General features: G+C 43.1%; 1 protein-coding gene across 2 annotated transcripts in view; it reads left to right on the forward strand.

The window, feature by feature from the left end:
- Window positions 1-11,274: 11,274 nt before the first annotated feature.
- The window catches only part of clint1a (clathrin interactor 1a), a 23,170-nt gene continuing 19,014 nt past the window's right edge, over window positions 11,275-15,430 (forward strand). For both annotated transcript variants that reach the window (XM_082956070.1, XM_082956071.1), the window contains exon 1: window positions 11,275-11,441. In XM_082956070.1, coding sequence (XP_082812196.1) covers window positions 11,401-11,441 — 41 coding nt within the window. In that variant the 5' untranslated portion in view covers window positions 11,275-11,400. The remainder of the gene's footprint in view (window positions 11,442-15,430) is intronic.

The following is a 15,430-nucleotide window of genomic DNA, read 5'->3' on the forward strand; positions in this document are numbered from 1 at the left end:
ACAAAGGCGGGGCGACTGTTTTGCTATTGTTTCATCTGTGGATTTGCCCTTTAAACAGCTGCATATTATCAAGATATAAAAGTGACACCAACTAAAAGGGTAACAATAAGCCTATGGCAAATGCAGCATATGGTATTCATTTATCACATGTAAATAACACTTTTCAGTAGTGCTCAAAGCATGCCATTCCATGAGCGCCACATTTATTTTACAACTTGAATCAATGAACCCAATCAGTCCACCATGACAACACAATCATAAACAACAGAGTAGGGCTGGCTAATAAGTCCTTCGTTTTGGGGTTATGCTCAGGTAAAACAATTTGGCTAATCTATACTCCCATATTTCCAAGTCCTATTCTTGAAGATCAAGGGGTATAACATTTATTGGAATGACTGGAATTCTGATAGACTTTGGTTTTTAATGTAAAGATATAATTTAATCGTATTATTTTATTGTGTAGAAAGCGTGATGGGTTAGAAGAAACCTGCATAAAGTCTACGTAAAATGTAACATCCATATTTGGCCAGCGATGGAAACTTTAACATTGATTTAACCTGCAATAGATGTCGTTCAATTGATATCATACATTTTATGTCTTCTTCTGATGCCTCTTAAGGGGAAAGTAATTTAAAAGTAACTGAATGTAATCAGATTACGTTACTGAGTTTGAGTAATCCAAAAGTTATGTTACTAATTACAATTCTGGACAGGTAACTAGTTACTGTAACGGATTACATTTAGAAAGTAACCTACCCAACCCTGAGTTTGTGTGTGTGTGTGTGTGTGTGTGTGTGTGTGTGTGTGTGTGTGTGTGTGTGTGTGTGTGTGTGTGTGTGTGTGTGTGTGTGTGTGCGCATGTGTTCCTACAGTACTTTGCCAGTACAATTTTCCAAGCAATTTATTAATCTGGATAAAAGCTGAGTCTACAACAAGACTGTTTACACAGACAGCCCAATTCTGATATTTTTCCCAATTACTGGCTGATCTGATTGGTGTAAATACCAAGTAATGGGAAATACATTTTCTTTAGGCCTGTGGAACCCATATTGTTTAATGAATACCTTGAGGCTCTGTAAAAACAATGTCATAACAGCTTAGATGCTTGATAATAGTATTACCTTTCACCAGGCCCCATAGGGCTCTATAAAGGCAGTAGGGTGTCCACCATAGGGCTCTATAAAGGCAGTAGGGTGTCCACCATAGGGCTCTATAAAGGCAGTAGGGTGTCCACCATAGGGCTCTATAAAGGCAGTAGGGTGTCCACCATAGGGCTCTATAAAGGCAGTAGGGTGTCCACCATAGGGCTCTATAAAGGCAGTAGGGTGTCCACCATAGGGCTCTATAAAGGCAATAGGGTGTCCACCATAGGGCTCTATAAAGGCAGTAGGGTGTCCACCATAGGGCTCTATAAAGGCGGTAGGGTGTCCACCATAGGGCTCTATAAAGGCAATAGGGTGTCCACCATAGGGCTCTATAAAGGCAGTAGGGTGTCCACCATAGGGCTCTATAAAGGCAATAGGGTGTCCACCATAGGGCTCTATAAAGGCAGTAGGGTGTCCACCATAGGGCTCTATAAAGGTAATAGGGGGCCTTTTGGGAAACAGCCTATGTTTCACTGTTCTACTGCCTCCCTACATCACTGGTGGAGTTCTCTTGGTACAGAATCATTTCCCTAATGCAAGGTATAACTGGATCCTATTACTCTAATGATAACACTAATTAATCACCTGGATAATTTCTGCTGCATTATAAACACACACACACGCACACACATTCCTACTGCCTGCCTGTAATGGTCTTAACAGATGTGTTAACACTAATATGCCTGTCCAACCTCTCATTTTTTCACATGTGGATTGATACCAAAATGAATATAATGAATATGATGCATTTTTTTGTAAAAACAGTTATAACACGTAGCCAATATTTATTTTGGTGGGTATTTTCTGTGTGCAAAATGGTGAAATTAAAGTATGGCATTCTATTGACACACACTCACACACAAACACACACGTTGAGCTTTAGTCTTCCTTCTGTCTCTCTTTCCTTCACTCCCTCCCTCCAACCCTCTCCTCCCTCTATCCGTCCTTCTCCAGTTATCAAGGAATATTCCACAGAAGCATTTCACAGGACTTAAACATTGTTGTCTTTACTGTTATGTTTCTATCCCTCTATCCTATCCTCTACATATCTATCCCTCTATCCTATCCTCTAGTTATCTGTCCCTCTATCCTATCCTCTATGTATCTATCCCTCTATCCTATCCTCTATGTATCTATCCCTCTATCCTATCCTCTAGTTAGCTGTCCCTCTATCCTATCCTCTAGTTATCTGTCCCTCTATCCTATCCTCTATGTATCTATCCCTCTATCCTATCCTCTAGTTATCTGTCCCTCTATCCTATCCTCTACTTATCTATCCCTCTATCCTATCCTCTATGTATCTATCCCTCTATCCTATCCTCTACGTATCTATCCCTCTATCCTATCCTCTACTTATCTATCCGTCTATCCTATCCTCTATGTATCTATCCCTCTATCATATCCTCTATGTATCTATCCCTCTATCCTATCCTCTATGTATCTATCCCTCTATCCTATCCTCTATGTATCTATCCCTCAATCCTATCCTCTATGTATCTATCCCTCTATCCTATCCTCTATGTATCTATCCCTCTATCATATCCTCTATGTATCTATCCCTCAATCCTATCCTCTATGTATCTATCCCTCTATCCTATCCTCTATGTATCTATCCCTCTATCCTATCCTCTATGTATCTATCCCTCTATCCTATCCTCTACGTATCTATCCCTCTATCCTATCCTCTAGTTAGCTGTCCCTCTATCCTATCCTCTATGTATCTGTCCCTCTATCCTATCCTCTATGTATCTATCCCTCTATCCTATCCTCTATGTATCTATCCCTCTATCCTATCCTCTAGTTATCTGTCCCTCTATCCAATCCTCTATGTATCTATCCCTCTATCCTATCCTCTATGTATCTATCCCTCTATCCTATCCTCTAGTTATCTGTCCCTCTATCCTATCCTCTATGTATCTATCCCTCTATCCTATCCTCTATGTATCTATCCCTCTATCCTATCCTCTATGTATCTATCCCTCTATCCTATCCTCTATGTATCTATCCCTCTATCCTATCCTCTACGTATCTATCCCTCTATCCAGCCTCTAGTTATCTGTCCCTCTATCCTATCCTCTAGTTAGCTGTCCCTCTATCCTATCCTCTAGTTATCTGTCCCTCTATCCTATCCTCTATGTATCTATCCCTCTATTCTATCCTCTATGTATCTATCCCTCTATCCTGTCCTCTACGTATCTATCCCTCTATCCTATCCTCTATGTATCTATCCCTCTATCCAGCCTCTAGTTATCTATCCCTCTGTCCTATCCTCTACTTATCTATCCCTCTGTCCTATCCTCTATGTATCTATCCCTCTATCCTATCCTCTAGTTATCTGTCCCTCTATCCTATCCTCTATGTATCTATCCCTCTATCCTATCCTCTAGTTATCTGTCCCTCTATCCTATCCTCTATGTATCTATCCCTCTATCCTATCCTCTAGTTATCTGTCCCTCTATCCTATCCTCTATGTATCTATCCCTCTATCCTATCCTCTATGTATCTATCCCTCTATCCTATCCTCTACTTATCTATCCCTCTGTCCTATCCTATCCTCCTCATTTCTTATTTTCTCATACATCCAACCATTTCCAATCCTATGACATGCTGGTTTAAAACCTCTGGCAAACCTTCACCCAATCAGCAGACTAGACACACTGTCCTATCCTTGAGAATCTCCCTGTGGCTGATGTTCCTAGTGTGCTTCCCAAATGGCACCATATCCCCTATATAGTGCACTACTTTAGACCAGAGCCCTATTCCCTATATAGTGTACTACTTTAGACCAGAGCCCTCTTCCCTATATAGTGTACTACTTTAGACCAGGGCCCTATTCCCTATATGGTGCACTACTTTAGACCAGAGCCCTATTCCCTATATAGTGCACTACTTTTGACCAGAGCCCTATGGGGTTAATGCACTATATAGGGGATAGGCTGCCATTTGGGATGCAGGCCTATTTCCTCCTCTCTCTGATCGATCCAGTCCACTGGTTATGAGTCCAGATCTTCTGCTCTCTCTGGGTTTTACTAGTTTTACTGTAATTGATAATTGAATATGTCTGTAAAGGAACAGATGCTTTCAGGGCCAGTGCAGACTGTCACTGGGTACACACACACATAGGAAACACACACACACACACACACACACACACACACACACACACACACACACACACACACACACACACACACACACACACACACACACCACACACACACACACACACACACACACACACACACACACACATACACACACATTGAAAATGTTTGCACATGCATTCAAACAAACACACCCACACACACATAAACAGGGGCCTGTCATGCAGACAGGTTCAGAGAGTATGTGGTGTATGAGGGGTTTTATCGCCTGGGAAAAGGTCTCACTGTGGGCTGCATCGGGGCCAACAACAACATTAATATAACAGCAGAGACACACACACACACTAACGCTTGTGCGCATGCATGCACAAAATCACACACACACACACAGGGAGAGGGGCCCAGGAACTACATGGTGGACACACACACAGAGCGTAAGAGCAAATGTTCCAAACAGAGAACGTTGTTTTCTAATGACATTGTAAAAGAGAGAAAAAACAACGACACATTTTTCCTGTGGATTGGAAATATATGTCCTCAGTGAAAGAAGAATGGCAGAAAGAGAGAGAGAGAGAGAGAGAGAGAGAGAGAGAGAGAGACAGAGAGAGAGAGAGAGAGAGAGACAGAGAGACAGAGAGAGAGACAGAAAGAGAGAGTTAGAGAGAGAGACAGAGAGACAGAGAGAGACAGAGAGACAGAAAGAGAGAGAGAGAGAGAGACAGAGAGACAGAGAGAGACAGAGAGACAGAGAGAGACAGAGAGACAGAGAGAGAGACAGAAAGAGAGAGTTAGAGAGAGTTAGAGAGAGAGACAGAGAGACAGAGAGAGACAGAGAGACAGAAAGAGAGAGAGAGAGAGAGAGAGAGAGAGAGAGAGAGACAGAGAGAGACAGAGAGAGAGAGAGAGACAGAGAGAGACAGAGAGAGAGACAGAAAGAGAGAGTTAGAGAGAGAGTTGGATGCATTTATTTTTTTCTGTATTCGTTTTTTTCCTTTTCAATTCCGGGCCGCCTGATGATGTTCTGACCACACTTGTCATGGAAACGTATGTGTCAACACACTCTCTCCTCTCTGTCATCAATGACACTCACACACTCACACACACGGAAGCATGCACACACACACACAGGCACGTAAGCATGCACACACACACACACACACACACACACACACACACACACACACACACACACACACACACACACACACACACACACAGCCTCACTGTTCCGTTTTATCCTGTCTAGCTTTAGGCAAGTCTTCGGCTTCGCAACTATAATGTCCATCCACCTGAACAGTCACATTGCCCCCTAGTGGTAAAACTGCCCACTACATCTCTTCACTCTGCATCTATTTCTACAGTTCAATGTCCCACGCTTTGACAGGAACGTCAGATAAGATGTTTTAAACAATCTTAAAGCAGTTTTCATTCTCTGTGAAGTCTAAAAGTTATTTGTGCTCACATATCAAAGGACAACACAGGGAGATTTGGTCACATGTCCAAAAGCAGTGTTTTAGGGACAAAGAGTATTTTCTGAAGGAGAAACATTCTGAATGCAGATTTGATTTTGAAACCGGTCAGGCTATTTTTTACTGTTTACATTTAGAACATGAGAGCTTTTCCTTCCTTCTCTCTGTACATCAGATGTGGATCTGATTCATCCACTGCCAGGAATAATAGGAATTGGAGGGACATTAATGTCTTCAAATGTTTTACTTGAAATGCGACACCTTGGTATATTGGGTTGATTTCTCCATTATTTTCAAAAAATATTCAGTGATAGACTTTTTCAGCACAATTTTAAGATTCAATAGACCCCCCCAACCCTAATTCCCAATACATACACACACACTCATGGGTGTGCACATACTCACACGCACACACACACCCTGAACAACATCCCTTCCCACTTAGACCCTCCCAGAGGAGTATAGCATGGTTTAGTGATGGTTGATCTCTCTGTCTCTATGTCTCTCTCTCTCACACACACCTCCCCCAGCCGTCTCCATCTCAGCCATCATTTCTCGCAGAGTTCTTCTCTTCGGACGTGAGGCGGTAATTGAGGTGGCTCCCTTGGGTGCAGTGCATTCTGGGTTGTTAAGTGCTGTCTCTTGTTTTCTCTCAAATGTGTTTTCTCTCCATTTTTTTTCCTGTCTTATGGTTAGTTTTCCTTTTCTTTCATTCTTTATTTATTTTGTCCTAATAGAGAGAGAGACAAACAGACATAGAGAGAGAAAGAGAGTTGTAAGATGTTTTCTGCTTTCCCAGGGGTAGGATGTCATGAAACATAGAGAGGCCTGCTGCTGCATTTTCACCCAAACAAACTTGACAGGGCAGTGCTCTCTCACAGTGCTCTCTCACAGTGCTCTCTCACAGACACACATGTGCACGCAATCACAAGGTTGAGGCCAGGGTTGAACCAGGATGTGGAAATGAAGCTAGGGTTAGGGTTGTGGCTTTATATATTTTTTTATTTAACTAGGCAAGTCAGTTAAGAACAAACTCTTATTTACAATGACGGCCTACCCCAGCCAAACCCGGATGATGCTGGGCTAATTGTGCGCCGCCCTATGGGACTCGTGGTCACAGCCGGATGTGATGCAGCCTGTAATCGAACCAGGTACAGCAGTAACACCTCTTGCACTGAGATGCAGTGTCTCAGACCACTGTGCCACACAGGGCTAAACCAGGATGTGGAATGAAGCTAGGGTTAGGGTTGTGGTTGAGGCCAGGCACAGCCAGCCCCCTCATTAGGCTTTTTTTTAGCTAAACTGACCAAGATGCACCTCCAACAACAACACATAAACCTCACAGAATTCTGCCCAAAAACAATGACAACTTCTCTCAACCAGTGGCATATGTTTTTTTTAGGAGAGCGCTGCAGCCGCCCTGTGGTAAGCAGACGGGCACAAAATATTTAGCTTGTCCATTCCTAGCGCTTCTCTCCAAGGTGCTGTTGAGGAGACGCATCGCTGCGGCTCTCCACCAACGTTCGTAAAAAAAAACATCTAACATCAATCATGTAGCACATACAGTATCAGGAATCAAGGTAAGACCCAAGTACAGACTGTGTGAAGTAACAATGTTTATTGTAACCACAGGGGCAGGCAAACGACAGGTCAAGGCAGGCAGGAGTCGATAATCCAGAGTAGTGGGGCCAAGGTACAAGATGGCAGGCAGGCTCAGGGTCAGGTCAGGCAGAGGTCGGTAATCCAGAGTAGTGGGGCCAAGGTACAAGACGGCAGGCAGGCTCACTGTCAGGTCAGGCAGAGGTCTGTAATCTAGAGGTGGAGCAAAGGTACAGGACGGCAGGCAGGCTCACTGTCAGGTCAGGCAGTGGTCAGGCGGGTACAGGGTCAGGACAGGCAAAGGTCAAAAACCAGAAGGACGAGAAAAAGAGAGACTAGGGAAAACCAGGAGCTGAGAAGCTTAGAGAAGAAGGCACAGGGGCGGAGCTTAGGTGGCGTACCCGAGCGCTGAGAGAGCACAGCTCCTATCCCAGCCTCAGACGCGTCCACCTCCACTATGAATTGCAAAGACGGATCCGGATGAGCCAACACAGGAGCCGAGGTAAACAGAGCCTTCAGTTTCCTAAAAGCCCTGTTCGCCCCAGCCGACCACTGCAAGCGCACTGGACCCCCCTTCAGCAGTGAGGTAATGGGAGCAGCTACCTGACCAAAACTCGGATAAACCTCCGGTAGTATTTGGCAAACCCTAAAAATCGCTGCACCTCCTTTACCGTGGTGGGAGTCGGCCAATTACGCACGGCTGCAATGCAGTCACTCTCCATCTCCACTCCTGACGTGGATAAGCGATACCCTAAGAAGGAGACGGACTGTTGAAAGAACAGGCATTTCTCAGCCTTGACATACAGGTCATGCTCCAACAGGCAACCAAGCACTCTGCGCACCAGGGACACATGCTCGGCGCGTGTAGCGGAGTAAATCAGAATGTCATCGATATACACCACTACACCCTGCCCGTGCAGGTCCCTGAAAATCTTGTCTACAAAAGATTGGAAGACTGACGGAGCATTCTTCAAACCGTACGGCATGACGAGGTACTCATAATGCCCTGAGGTGGTACTAAATGCTGTCTTCCACTCGTCTCCATCTCGGATACACACCAGGTTGTACGCACTCCTGAGATCCAGTTTAGTGAAGAAGCACGCCCGTGCATTAACTCAATCGCCATGGCGATCAGAGGTAGCGGGTAACTGTACCCCACCGTGGTGAATAGGCAAATGCCTCCGTGGCGTTTATAAGTGTAGTCATGCAGCTGCATTTGGCTATTTTTGTGGTTCACAATATCTGCTGTACGGATGTGGAATGCAATGGAGGAAGCCAGCATTGCCCAACTAGGTGCAGTCAGTGGAGGACATGTGCCTGGCTGAAGACTACAACCCTCTGTCCTGAGAGCCCACAGAGGAGGATGTTCAGTGGCTATTTTCAGGGAATGGAAGACAATGGTCCAGAATAGGTTATATTACATACAAGTTTTGCTCAAAATAGCCAAATAATGCAACATGCAACAATTTCAAAGACTTTACTGAGTTACAGTTCATATGAGGAAATCAGTCAATTTAAATAAATAAATTAGGCCCTAATCTATGAATTTCATATGACTGGGAATACAGATATCGTTTTTAAAAAAAGGTAGAGGCATGGATCAGAACCTGTCAGTATCTGATGTGCAGCACAACATGTCCTTGCATAGAGTTGATCAGGCTGTTGATTGTGGCCTGTGGAATATTATCCCACTCCTCTTCAATGGCTGTGCGAAGTTGCTAGATATTGTCGGGAACTGGAACACGCTGTCGTAAACGTTGATCCAGAGCATCCCAAACATGCTCAATGGGTGCCATGTCTGAGTATGCAGGCTATGGAAGAAATCGGACATTTTCAGCTTCCAGGAATTGTGTACAGATCCTTGTGACATGGGGCTATGCATTATCATGTTGAAACATGAGGTGATGGTGGAGGATGAATGGCACGACAACGGGCTTCAGGATCTCATCCCGGTATCTCTGTCCATTCAAATTGCCATCAATAAAATGCAATTGTGTTCGTTATCCATAGCTTATGCCTGCCCATACCGTAACCACACCGCCACCATGGGGCACACAACATTGACATCAGAAAACCACTCGCCCACACGACTCCATACACGTGGTCTGCGTTTGTGAGGCTGGTTGGACGTACTGCCAAATTCTCTAAAATGACGTTGGAGGCGGCTTGTGGTAGAGAAATTAACATTAAATTCTCTGGCAACAGCTCTGGTGGACATTCCTGCCAATTGCATGCTCCCTCAACTTTAGGGTCGTGGTTGAGTCTACGGGCTAGGGTTGAACCGGGATGTCTACTTGAAGCTAGAGTTAGGGTTGTGGTTGAGGCCAGGGTTGGGTTAGGGTGAACCTTCTCTGTACTGTCGTCCCCTGTCTCTCCAGAAGAGGGGGTGGTTATTCTGATTATGCAGTATCTGCTGAAGTTATGGAATGTATCAATTATGGCAGTTGTCTGGGCGGTTTCTGTCATTTTAAATGATTTGGGGACTAATTTAGGCTACAAATGGTTCCATGTGATATTTGTGGTTATTTTATTTTGAAGTGAAATTCAATGAAAAAAGGAGTCAAGAGAAAACAACATTTTCTAGAATATAGATTATTTATATTGGAATCAATGTCTTTAAAACAAATATTTTCCCTCTTGGTTGGTAATGTAATTATCTGATTTAGCACCACTTAACTTTTGAATGCATGGCTAATTCATTCATAAAACACAATCCAAAAGTGATACTTTCTCCTTATACTCACAGAGAAAACTACATATCCTATTTTGATCTATGCATATCTTCTTCCTCGTGACATTACAAGGACATCTCTTTAGTAACCTGTCCAATGCATGACTGCATGTGCCCCCTGCCTTAAAAGAGGTGAATCATTTTCCAGTGTTCATACTTAGCCCCTCTGTGGTTATTCCTGCTATTCCACCTTGGTTTCTCCTTCATCCAGTGATAGATCTAGAGGGTAAGAGATGTTGAGGAAGGGGTAGATTCAGCTGTAAGTGAACATTTAAGAACACAATACTATGCTTTCTTTAATATATTCACAGATGGACCTAAGGACCCTAAAACAGGAAGGACAGGTGGAGCTTTTAGTGTTGCTGAGTTTGGCAGGGACAAAAATAGCAATGGTAAATGTATCTGTTTACACAATGGAGTTGTTGGCCATACTATTGGCTGCAGGGTGGGTGGAGATGAGGCCAGACAGAGTAGTCATCTGCTCCGACTCCTGTGCAGCACTGATGAGCTTCAAATCATTTGTGTATCAGAGCCGACAGGATGTATTGTATGAGGTTCTGCAGTGATTGTATAGGGTGAAACAGATGGAGGTATTTGTGATGCTCCTCTGGGTACCAGCTCATATGGGAGCAGAGCGGAATGAGGAGTTGGATGTTATCGCCAAGCCACCACTTAAACATCCTAATGTTGAGATGGAATTAGCAATCAGTAAAGCAAAAGCCAAGGGGTTTTAATAAAAACAGTGGTTAAAAACAAATGGCAAGAGTTGTGGAACAGGGAGAGAAAGGGAAGATACATGTATACAACCCAGGAAAAGGTGGGGGCAGGGAGGTCCTCAGGCCGAGAGAGAATGGAGGAACGTGTAATCTCAAGGCTGAGACTGGGACACACAAGGCTCAATAGTACATTGAAATTGGTGGGGAAACATCCGACTGTGTGTGTGACTGTCAAGAGGAGATGGAGACAGTGAAACATGTTCTATTTCAGTGCCAGAAATATGTAAGAGAAAGGGAGCGATTGTTATTAGATTTGAAGAGTAATGAAGAGTCAGGATTAAGTGAACTGCTGGGGAAGTCTTCAGGGGAGGTAGTATTTATGTATTTCGTTTCGTTAGGTAGACGAGAATATCGGGAAGGATTATTAGAATTTAGGTCCACACTCCCGTCCAGTTGGTGGCGGTAATGCAGCTTTAAAATGGTTGCCAATCGCCATATAAACTCCACAGATGAAGAAACACTGTACACTGTCTTTGGTTCAAGGTTTGATTTCGGTGACAGCGCTCAGCTCTATCGGGTTTTGAGAGCTTGGAATACAGGTTACTGAGGCGGACAGCCCCGCTGTAGAAAGCCAAGATGATGAACATGTGGAAAGTCCGGGAATTGGTTGATAAAGCGTAAGTATTCTCATTCTATCCGAGCTAAACTCTTGAGTTTACCTATTTGAAAGAGACACGTACCCAACACTTTGACGTCACGTAGCAGCAGGAAGCTAGTTAGCCAGCTAGCTTCAATAGAAAGTTGTGGCAATCAAACACAGGACAAATTCAACTTTTTTGCCATTCGACGATATTCCCATTTTAATCTTGTCTTGAACTATCCGACGAGCGATTGGGAACTCAACTTTCTAGCCGCGTTTACTGTTTTAGAAAGTTGAGATGGCTAACGTTAGGTAATTAGCTAACTAGCTATCGTAAATTATGCTGGGTTAAAAACAAATGGGAATTCGGATTATTTCCGACATTTTGTGTGTTCAAAACAAATGGGAACAGGGAAAAAACGAGCTCCGACTGGGAAAAGTTGATTAACGGGAACTCGGTCCATCTCGGGCCTCTTTCTAGAGCTCCGACTTTTCGACCTGAAGATCACCGACGTCATGATTTGACCTCATATTTTCAGAGTTCTCTTTTTTTTTTTAAGCGGCATTGCCATTAGTCAATTTTTAACGTTGTCTTGGGTCTTTTTTAGTTTTTATCAGCTTGACAGCCACTTCTTTTTTTTTTTTTTGGTTAGCTAGCTAACTGAACTAGGTAGTTAGCCAGATCAAAAAACAGACGTATACTTACGTGAGGTTACATTTGTTTGTAAATGTAGCTACTGTTAGTTGTGGCAAAGGCCTTGAATGCTAACTGGATGTATTCTGACAATCCAACTTCCGAGTGTGAAAGTATCTAGCATAACAACCAGAACATTTTGCTTTTCTCATGTCACAGGTCTATCAAAACTGCCACAGCTCAGTTGACTTGACTATAATGTATTCGTTTTTTGTTGTCTTTTACAGAGTATAGGATGATCCAAGTAAACCTAGAACACCTGGATAACTCTCAACTTCTGCCTAGCTACCTCTATGCTTCTTATTATAAACTGGATGGTTCGAGCCCTGAATGCTAATTTGGCTTACAGCCGTGGTATACCACGACTATAACAAAACATTTGTTTTACTGCTCTAATTACATTGGTAACCAGTTTATAATAGCAATAAGGCACCGTTTGGGTTTGTGATATATGGCTAATATACCACAGCTAAGGGCTGTATCCAGGCACTCTGCGTTGCATTGTGCTTAATTCAGCCCATAGTCGTGATATATTGGCCATATACCACACCTCCTCGGGCCTCATTGCTTAAGTATACTACAGGTTAAATTATCAAAACAAGCACAATATATTTGACTGTAGCGTATGTCTGATATGGCCATATGGGCCTTTTGCATTTGCAAAATGGAGGTGCCTTGCATGCAGAAAGATGGAGCCCAGACCATTATCAACCACAGTGACTTGATACAGTACAAGACAGTGTTGTAATGTATAACTCTGTGATAAACAATGACTTGCTGATTGCAACAATAGATTGCACAATTAAGAGGCAATGTCACGCTGCATACAGTTGCATTGTGAAGACATTTCTGTCACTGCCTTATTAGCCAGACTATCTGGATTCAAAATAAAGTTCATTATTTAAATAAAAAAATCACCTTTATTTAACCAGGTAGGCTAGTTGAGAACAAGTTCTCATTTACAACTGCGACCTGGCCAAGATAAAGCAAAGCAGTGCGACAAAAACAACAGAGTTACACATGGAATAAACAAAAGTACAGTCAATAACGCAATAGAAAAATCTGTATATAGTGTGTGCAAATGAAGTAAGGAGGTAAGGCAATAAATAGGCCAATAGTGACAAAGTAATTACAATTTAGCAATTTACACTGGAGTGATACATGTGCAGATGAGGATGTACAAGTAGAAATACTGGTGGCATTTGGGACACACCCTACACTACCATGGATAGTACACCCTACACTAGCCTAAACATTAGCCTAAACCTGTACAGTTGCTGTCAGCAGAGATTGAAACTGAAGTCTTGAATGAATGGCTGAATGTTTCCACCTCTGAGCGAGAGCCACACCTGGTTTAACTGGCTTATTGTTGTCTTTTGTCCTCTTGTATAATTTACTGTCCTCGTCCCTGCTGAGTAATGACCTGAGAGAGGCCATGCAACACACACACACACACACACACACAGGCCTACTGTAGAGCTATGGGAAGTAGTAGGATTGCGCAATCTCCACTTCAAAGCTTTAACGGCTGGTTTGGCAAGCTGTGGCAACAGCAGGAGCACACAGTTCCTGTCCAAGAATGCATTCCTGCTAAAAGTCAAGTCCCCTCTGCTAGTCTCCCCTACTGGGTGACCTCTTCAGAGAGAGTGAGGGGGGCAGAGGTACAGAGAGAGGGTCAGGAAGAGAAAGAGGCCGATAATGGGAGAGAAAGAGCAAGCAGGAAGAGGACTGGGCATTGCGCTGTAATGGGTGAAGGAAGTAGATTTGGGACTCTGTTTCCTCCCTGTTGTATTGAAGTCAGTGGTCTTAGTGTGTTGCTGTGTTGTAGAGGACCTGTGCCTTGTTTCCCAGTTGCAATGTAACTTAAGCATTACAATGATCATACCTCATGAGTCATTATGTATGAGCCAACTTTTTTTAGGTGTTTCCCAAACACGCAGGTAGAGAGAACGTTCACTAAGTGTGTCACTAGACCATGTGTTGATACTAATAGGATCCAAAGAACTGCACTTCTCTCTGATCAGATTTCTCCATTCAAATTTTACCTTAACATTCAAATTATCCCACAATACTGATGACGGATCAGCTCCTAGAGAGATATTACCAGTTATGGCTGCAAATCCGCTATTGAGGTGGCTTATTATGCTTACCCAATAATAATGAATTTAATGACGGATTGGGCACATGTTGTCACACATCATAACACATTGAGGCAAAACAATTGACAGTAGCTTAGTTGCAAAATAGAACTCATTTAATTGAGCATGAAATAGCCTTTATAACCCCATGTAGCCTCTTATCTTTTAATGAAGTCATCTCGGATTTCATTTGAAGCATCATTTTATCCTTCACTTGTTTACAAAAACAATTGCAAATACTTTTGCGACTTTGTCGTCAACTTTTGTTCTGACTTAGATTCTATGTTTTGCGGAGGTGTTCTGTGAATAAAGTATCTATCGATGCACTTTGGCTGCTCTACAATTGTACAACGGTTTTTAAGAGCCATGTTACTAACGGAAGCTCTGGGAAACACCTTGGCTACTAAAGACGCATCGTAAGAAGGTTCCAACAATCTTAACGCTATGAGAAACGAGTCCCAGAGTTCTAAGGACCTTGAGTGGAGATGTGAGTGAGTAGGCAACACCCATCAGTGGAGGTCTATTCCGCAAAAGCAACATGGAATCTCCTTGAAACAGCTGTCTGAATGCTGGCTCACTGAAGGACATCTAGAGTTTCCAAGTCCTCCCGGCGGTCACATGGACAAATTGATTCAATACTGAATAAATAGTCCTAAAGACTTTATTTGGACTTGTCCAAGGATGAAGGAAATGGGTGTGTGCATTAGACTTGCAACGAAACGGAAGCCTTTGCCATATTTTACACACACACACACAGAGAAGATCAGAGGCTTCCATTTGATCACGTTGATAATGTGAGCCTGAGGTAGTTCTCTCCTCTCAGTAGACTTGCTAGCTGTGTTGTGTAAGTGCTTGGCTATATCACTCCCTCTGTGGTACTGCCTGTGGCGTCACCCATGCAAACATGACGGTAATAGTGATCCTATTGATTCCCGGTCAGGGACCGCACTTTTACTCATTGTTTATTTATTACTTTTATTGTTTACGTGTTTTATTTCTCTATTTTCTTTCTCTCTGCATTGTTGAGAAGTGTGACTAATCAAATTTGATTAAAGTTGCATGCAAATATGGCATTATGGTAATCCAGTCACACAAGGCACAGAGAGGGAAAACTACAGTGTTGGGCTGGATAGTACACACAATGTAGTCTAAACTCTTTGAAACGTAGTGAAAAAACCTTATAGGCCTGTAGCC

The sequence above is a fragment of the Salmo salar genome, chromosome 09 (assembly GCF_965601325.2).
Source record: "Salmo salar chromosome 09, fSalSal1, whole genome shotgun sequence".
NCBI classification, from domain to species: Eukaryota; Metazoa; Chordata; class Actinopteri; order Salmoniformes; family Salmonidae; genus Salmo; species Salmo salar.